The 8,666-nt window shown below is 44.8% G+C and overlaps 1 protein-coding gene across 1 annotated transcript in view; it reads left to right on the forward strand.

Moving 5' to 3' along the window:
• The window catches only part of cachd1 (cache domain containing 1), an 85,530-nt gene that overhangs the window by 17,834 nt on the left and 59,030 nt on the right, over window positions 1-8,666 (forward strand). The window contains exon 2 of the mRNA XM_061738721.1: window positions 4,351-4,457. Coding sequence (XP_061594705.1) covers window positions 4,351-4,457 — 107 coding nt within the window. The remainder of the gene's footprint in view (window positions 1-4,350; window positions 4,458-8,666) is intronic.

The raw sequence follows: 8,666 nt of genomic DNA on the forward strand, positions 1-8,666 counted from the left end.
TCTGAGGGGAGGCTATGATAATGAAGCTCTGCACTGATTGGCTGCCTGAATGACGTGTAGCAGGGGAGGGAACAAAGCCTTGCTCTGGCAGAAGAGCAGCGGCTGCGTACACAAAGCGTGTCCCATGCGAGAGAGTTTCGGAGAAAGAAAAAATCAATTCCATTGCTTTATTTTTTTGTATTGGACTGTCCTAACTGGCCGTGAGTTTAGCGGTTTCAATGTGGACAGAGAGCGTCCAATGTCACGCAGCTTGACGGGATAGTCGGACGTTCGCATGCAGTTACACGGTGTAAACGGATCTTAAAGCCTGAAGCAGCAGCTGAGGCCAAACCTCTGTGCCTATCGTGACGTCATGATAGGCGCAGATTCTGAACCGCTCGTAAAAGTCACATGACACTGGAAGGATCCTCCGGGCGGGGTGTACAGACCCTGCAGAATTTGGTTGCTTCCTTCCTGCTCTGTGTTGGCAGGGTGAGGGGAGACCACTTTATATATGTTAAAACAAGAAAAAACGTGTTTTTCATAATATGTCCGCGTTAAAACCAATGGGTCATATGACTAATGCTTCATCCATTGTTTGGAAAGTCTAAAGGCCTTTTTAGATTGGATCAGGTGGACATGTGTAGTTTTCAAAACAAGGATGAATGAACATTGGATGAGCGATTTCTGGCCGGGTTTTGCTTCTTGCAAAGCTCCAGTTTGTTGTTTTTGTGTCCACTTGTTGAAACATTGGAGCGTCCCCTGTGGTTATGGACATACGCCGGTTTATGGCGTCCTCGGCTCGGAGGCTGAGTAACTCGCGGATCTTCTCAACTCCCCAGTTACTCATCACGCAAATATAGATCCCAGCTGTGACCTCCTGCTGCTGTTGTTATGGTCATCAGCCGATTCTTTATTTAAAAAAAAAAAACCCAACAAACTCCTGGTGGGTTGTGCTCGGGTTACGTGATCAACAAATCCCTCCCGCGACCCGCCACCCCGCGCTAGTTCTGTTTACTTTAGACCTGACCCGCGGTCACAACTACCCTCGGAGGCCGGTTATTCGCTAGATCCAAACGTTAAACGCAGGGGAATTGGCCGATGGAAAAGGGGCCTATGACTCCAGCAGAGGTTACAACGTAGACTTCCCCACTACAGTGGAAAGATGTCGTTGTTTTGATGTAACAGAGAAAATCAACCCTTGAGGTTTATGGATTTGCATCCGAACAAAACCCACAGGATTAGAAATGCAAAATGGAAAACGCGTTCCCTCACTGGCCTGGGACAGGTGGGTCGGGTTACCCGGGCCTGGCGGGGCCCGCCGTGCAGCCTGGGGTGCCTTCTGGCGGTGCTGGACCCCCCCGGGGAGGGGGAAACGGTGCGTGATTGTGCGTCTGTGTCGGTGAGAATGCGGTATGGAAGGGTCCTGCCATGGAGGATTTGAGCCTCCATTGGCAGGACATCAAAACTTAATAATTTATGAACATTATATTATACAAAGATGATTATTATTATTATTATTATTATTATTATTATTATTATTATTATTATTATTATTATTATTATTATTATTATTATTATTATTATTATTATGTATAGTATATTATATTATTATTAGTATAGGTATCGGATAGGTGAATGGATGAATGAATGGGATGCCTGGGTCTGGGGCCCTCCGTTGTCGGGCCTGCACGGGTGTCGCCTTGTTGGGGGGTTCCCTCTCTCCGGGCCCGTCTCTGTTCCCCCCCGCTGCCTCTGCGGCGGGGCGCCCCTCTGGTCTTGGAGGGCCACTTTCGTAGGGGATGGGTGCGCCTGCCCGCGTCGGCGGCCGGGACGGCTCTGTCTCTCCGGGCAGGCTGGCCCCCTGCCGGGTGGGGGTCGTTGGCCTGAAGGGTGAGGGCCTCCTGGCCGCGTGTCCGGCCCGGACCGGGTGGCCGGGGATTGCCTGGGTCGCGGTCCGCCGCCGCGGGATCCCTGGCTGCTTCTTCCCGCGCCGTGGGGGCCCCGCCCGCGGGCCCCCTCGGCCGCTGCCGGGGGGGGGGGGGGGGGGGGGGGCCTCGCAGGCGGTGGGTTGCCTCCTCCTACTTCTCCCCTCTGTGGGGTTGCCGGTGGCCTGGGTTCCGGGCTCTTCCGTGTCGGCCTCTGGTCTCGCGGGTGGCGGGGTTGCTCCCCCCCCTCCCCCACTATAGATACACTTCAGGTGGAGCTTTGTTTGGTTTATTACACACACACACACACACACACACACACACACACACACACACACACACACACACACACACACACATATAGTCACTTAGTCACATGCATTTACACACACACACACACACACACACACACGCATGATCATATACATACACACACACACACATAGATATACACACTGGCTTGTTCACCTGCATGCTGGCTCTCTAGTTTTTGGGTTTAGGTAGCGGTAGCGATAGCTTAGCTCAGACTGCGATCAGATCTCAAGATTTAGGTCGATTGCTGTTATTGTTTTGGTTGGCTCCGTGCCGGTTTCGTGCTTTGTTTGTGGTTTTTTTGTTGCAGATTTCCAGTGCTTGACGTGTGTCTCCGTGTGTTCCTGCTTCCTGGATTGGCAGTGGAGGTCGTCACCCCCCCCCCCCCCCCAAAAAAAAAAAACAAAAAAAAAAAAACACTGGGTTTGTATGTGTATATTTATGTATGTGTACGCATATGTGTGCGTATATATATGTATATATATATTAGAAAAAAAAAAAAAAAAAAAAAAAACAATGCAAAATGGGTGTTAAAACATTCCTGGTAACCTTTTTATGAAAGATAGGCCACGTTTACACGTAGCCGGGTATTTACAAAAACGGATATTTTCCCCTCTACGTTTTCAAAAATATCCTCGTTTACACGGACCCGCATGAAAACGCTGTTAACGTCATGCCAGCCAATCTAAATCCCGGAAAAAACATCAACAAATGACACGTGTAACTTCCAGTTAAGGCTGATTTATGGTTCCGCGTTACACCAACGCAGAGCCTACGGCGTAGGGTACGCGGCGACGCACACCGTACGACGCGCATCGCCGCGTAAAATACGCCGTAGGCTCTGCGTCGATTTAACGCGGGACCATAATTCAGGCTTTACTTCCAAGACGGAACAAGAGTCTTTCGTTTGGAGTGACAGAGAAGTGGAGTTACTTTTAAGTGTGACTTTAGAATATAAAACAGGTAAAATACAAGAAAATATTGACGGTGGCCAAACTGTAAATACAGGTCGCACACATGACGCTGGTGAGTTTCTGGTGCATAATGTGACGTTCTGAAGCCTAGATCTCCGTTTTCCTCCGTTTTCCTCCGTTTTCCTCTGTTTAGACGCAAACGTGAAAACAGAGTTTTTGAAAATCTCCACTTTGGCCGGAGTTTTCAGAAATTATCGTTTTTGGGGGCTTTGAGCTCCGTTTTCGTGTAAACGAATGGCCAAAACGCATGAAAACGCCTCCGTTTTTGCTCCGTGTAAACGGGGCCATAGTCTCACTCACTGTGTATTTTGTTCCCATTGTCGAACATAGTTACACATTTTTCAAGTTGTGCTTTATATGATGATTGAGACAGAGAGGTAGAATTAAAATGGTGGGAATAATCAACAACCTAGAAAGGACTTGTGAATAACTGAGACCAGCAGGGAACAGTTAACAGCTTGAGGAAACCTCTAGCTCCTGGGAAAGATTCCTGTGGCCACAACGAGGCTAAATTCTCTAAAACGTTTTTTTTTTTTTTGTTCCTGTAAATCCCTTTCGTAAAATGTTTTGTTCAAAATCACGCATGGGGATTGAAGGAACAATAACAATCTCTAAAGAGAAAAAAACCCAGAAGTTGGTTTACTTCAGTAGATGGTTTGAATCATGGGATTAAACAAGCAGCCCTTAGTTTTATGGTTTTCATAGTGGATGTATTCAAAGAACCGGGTATCGGGCTGTATTTGGGAGAAAAGCAAAATTTAAGCCACTTTTCTCGGAAAGTATTATTCACAAGCCATAACCTCGGCTCTAACGGGAGGCCTGGGAAACAGATGATACAGTTAGTAACAGAGTTTAGCTGACATGAAACAAGAAGGGTCTATTAGCTTCAGCAGATGCTTCTTGTTATTTCACTACTTTTATGGTTTCACTTTTTTGTTTGTCCGAACGTGTTTAAACTCGTAATGTGTGCAGGTCTCAGCCATTAGCTTTTTTTTATTTCAGTAAAAACATTGCTTTAGTCAGAGGTGTGTGCAAACCTGCGGGTGGAATGGTAAGCCTGTTAAAGCTGAGAGCAAAGCCAGCGTCGTTCCTCCATCGAATCAGTTGGACGCGCTTTAAGAAAAATCCTCAAATCCCATCTTTTTGTGTCTGTTTAGATTTGATGGAAACTTCAATACCAACGTGTCCAAGACCATCTGCTGCGACAGGCTTTCCCCCACCGTCAACAGCCGAGCCTTCAACCCCGGACGGGACCTCAATTCAGGTTGGTTTGACACACACACACACACACACACACACACACACACACACACACACACACACACACACACACACACACACACACACACACTACGAATGGGTGATATTTTACCGTTCACGATAAACCGTCAAAAAAATTCCCCACGGTAAGAATTTGTCATCTCGCGGTTAAAACGATAAATAAAGAAGAGAAGAAGGAAGGAAGGAAGGAAGGAAGGAAGGGAGAAAACAAGGAGGAAGAGAGGAAGGAAGGAAGGAAGGGAGAAGGAAGGGAGAAGGAAGGAAGGAAGGAAGGTAGGAATGAAGGAAGGAAGCAAGGGAGAAGAGAGAAAGGAAGGAAGGAAGGAAGGAAGGAAGGAAGGAAACAAGGAAGAAGAGAAGAAGGAAGGAAGGGAGAAAACAAGGAAGAAGAGAGGAAGGAAGGAATGAAGGAAGGAAGGAAGGAAGGAAGGAAGGAAACAAGGAAGAAGAGAGGAAGGAAGGAAGGAAGGAAGGAAGGAAACAAGGAAGAAGAGAGGAAGGAAGGAAGGAAGGGAGAAAACAAGGAAGAAGAGAGGAAGGAAGGAAGGAAGGGAGAAAACAAGGAAGAAGAGAGGAAGGAAGGAAGGAAGGAAGGAAGGAAGGAAGGAAGGGAGAAAACAAGGAAGAAGAGAGGAAGGAAGGAAGGAATGAAGGAAGGAAGGAAGGAAGGAAGGGAGAAAACAAGGAGGAAGAGAGGAAGGAAGGAAGGAAGGGAGAAGGAAGGAAGAAGAGAGGAAGGAAGGAAGGAAGGAAGGAAGGAAGGAAGGAAGGAAGGAAGGAAGGAAGGAAGGAAGGAAGGAAGGAAGGAAGGAAGGAAGGAAGGAAGGAAGGAAGGAAGGAAGGAAGGAAGGAAGGAAGGAAGGGAGGAAGGAAGGAAGGAAGGAAGGGAGAAAACAAGGAAGGAAGGAAGGAAGGAAGGAAGGAAGGGAGAAAACAAGGAAGGAAGGAAGGATGGAAGGGAGAAAACAAGGAAGGAAGGAAGGGAGGAAGGAAGGAAGGAAGGGAGAAAACAAGGGAGGAAGGAAGGAAGGAAGGGAGAAAACAAGGAAGGAAGGAAGGAAGGAAGGGAGAAAACAAGGAAGGAAGGAAGAAGAGAGGAAGGAAGGGAGAAAACAAGGAAGGAAGGAAGGAAGGAAGGAAGGAAGGAAGAAAGAAGAGAGGAAGGAAGGGAGAAAACAAGGAAGGAAGGAAGAAGAAGGAAGGGAGAAAACAAGGAAGAGAGGAAGGAAGGAAGGAAGGAAGGAAGGAAGGAAGGAAGGAAGGAAGGAAGGAAGGAAGGAAGGAAGGAAGGAAGGAAGGGAGGGAGGGAGGGAGGAAGGAAGGAAGGAAGGAAGGAAGGAAGGAAGGAAGGAAGGAAGGAAGGAAGGAAGGAAGGAAGGAAGGAAGGAAGGAAGGAAGGAAGGAAGGAAGGGAGAAAACAAGGAAGGGAGAAAACAAGGAAGGAAGGAAGGAAGGAAACAAGGAAGGAAGGAAGGAAGGAAGGATGGATGGATGGATGGATATGAGCCAATAAGCATTTAGTATGCTTTTAGAGCAGTGTTTTGGGGGCTCCAAAGACTGAATGTGGTGATAGATTTTTAGTTTAAAAGGTGGAGTTGAAATGGTATTTTTTTTATCCTCATTTTTATCGTTATCGGGATAAATGCCAGAAATTATCGTGATACATTTTTTTGTCCATATCGCCCAGCCCTAACACACACACACACACACACACACACACACACACACACACACACACACACACACACACACACACACACAAACAGTAGATACCAACAAACCTGATTGGTTAAGCCATTTAACCAATCAGGTTTAAATGCTGCAACATTAGATTCTTTTTTTTAATCATTTATGAAAGGAGCAATCCGTTTATGGTGGTTTCCATGGTAACTAACATTTTATGAAGGACAAAGATATTTAAAAAGTCAAGGGTGTCTTTAATTAAAAATCTTTTCCTACTTCCTGATTTTTCAACCTTTGATCTAAAAGACTCTGATTGTCTTAAGATCAAATGAGCGGCGTTTGACTTTGAACCTGCGTCTGCAGTGGATCCAGGTGCTGGATGTGTTTTATCATCATGCCGTCAAATGTTTTTAGTGCACTTGGTTTTGTTTTATGTCTTTATTTCAGATATAAATTGCATCAGACTCCAGAAATAAACCAGAAAATATTTATGCTCGCATGCAATCACGGGTTTGCTTTGTGTAACTTCAGCGCTCTCTCTCGTATCATTAGCGAGAGGGAACGCTGAAGTTACACAGAGTAAGAAAAACGCTTTAGTTTAGTTTAATGGTGTTCTCACTGTCACCACAGTTTGTTTGAGGTTTCAGATTGCATAAGCAAGTTGCAGGGTAATACCTTGTAAAATCCTGCCGTGTCTGCGCCACACATCTCCGTTTCCATCTCGTAAAGACCAAAATGGACAAATTTGACTAAAGCCATGCCAAAGTCAACTCTCCCCCCTGCTGCTTTTTCTTCTCTGCTTATTTTGAATGATTAGTGCCTCCTTCCTGAGGAGAAATATCAAAATGCACAACATAAATTCATAACGCATTCCCGAAATAATGAATAACTTTCCCTCGTTCTCTTGTAAAAGCACAGCCAGTTCTGTCCATGAACTTCTGTTGGCATTTTCTGCAGATCCCTGTGTCATTTCATCATATCTGAATCTTTCAAAACTCTTGTTAAATCAGTAAAAGTGGAGGAATCTGTCCATATTTGCCAGAATGAATCAACTTTATTGCAGTTTCTAACGGAAGTCAAAGAGAAATAAAGCTTTCTGTGTCAGCGAGGCCTGTTTTCACCCAGTGTGATCATAGTCTCTTTTTTTTTAATCACGTGTCTTAAAGTTAACCCAGAAGTAGGGCTGGGCGATATGGACCAAAAGTCATATCTCGATATTTTCTAGCTAAATGGCGATACTCGATATATATCGATATTTTTTCTGTGCCATAATTGGGGTTTCCCCCAAAGCATTATAGCATAGCATCTCTGTTAGCTTCATTTTTTTCTGAGGCAAACCCTTAAAAAAACAGTCAGTTTTAGTACAAAGCCTCGTGCCAAATGTCACACAGGTGCATTTATTAACAGAGGTCTGCACAATATCAAAATGTATTAAAAAAAATGAAATAAAAATAAACTGCCTGCATATATAGAATAAAAATGCTTCTTGAATAAAATAAAACAAATATCCCTTTCCTGCATAACAATTAAATTAAAATACACTGTGCAATTAATACAATGTAGACAGTAACAAGCAGACTTTTCCACTGAGGTTGACAGTTGTGCAAATAACAAAACATTTGTGCAAATCTCAAATAAAACATTCAAGTCAATTTGTCACAAAATAAGCTATATCAAAATCATTTAAAAAAAAAAGTAAAAAAAAAGTAAAAAAAAAAAAAAATTAAAATCGATATAAACGATATTGTCTCGTACCATATCGTGTTTGAAAATATATCGATATATATTAAAATCTCGATATATCGCCCAGCCCTACCCAGAAGTAACCCAAACTTGTTTAACTGTGAAGTATCAGAGAGTAACACAAGCTTCTTTGTGAATTTTAGTCTACAATTTCAGAACACTGACAACTTCTGACGCAATAATCCTGAAAGATCTCTGCAAGTTCCTGAAGGGCTGGCTGAAAGGCATCACATCTGAAGCCCGTTGAACACTGTACTCTTTCATTGCAACAAAGATATCAGCCCTCTTTTTCATCATTTCATCCCCTGTCATCTCATCGCTGCTCCCCCGCCCCCCCCCTTGTAGTTATTTCCAGTATCCTCTTTCTGCAAGCCATTCATAATGACTGCCATTCACGACACGTCACCGTTGGTGGGGTTTTATTTTCCTGACGAGCCAGTCGTGAGAAGTTCATGTTACCCTTCCACCTCCCTTCGCCTCCCCTCGTCCCTCGCACTCAGCTCTCCTTGACCCCCACACTCCCAGCGTTTTCATTCTCTCCCATTTGTCTCAGCCCAGTCTAAACAAGCTGCCACGGAGGGGATGGAGGGACTGGCTCGGAAAGAGAGGGATAATTGAGAAGGAGAGAATGATGAATGAAGGGGACGAGCGAGAAATGATGGAAACGGAGTAATTGAGTGGAGACTTTTGATATTTCTTCCATCTTCTGCCTCTCTCATCTTCCATTTGACTTTTCTGGGTGGAAGGGGAAGAGGGGAAGAAGGAA

Source organism: Cololabis saira, chromosome 13, assembly GCF_033807715.1.
Source record: "Cololabis saira isolate AMF1-May2022 chromosome 13, fColSai1.1, whole genome shotgun sequence".
Taxonomy (NCBI): domain Eukaryota; kingdom Metazoa; phylum Chordata; class Actinopteri; order Beloniformes; family Belonidae; genus Cololabis; species Cololabis saira.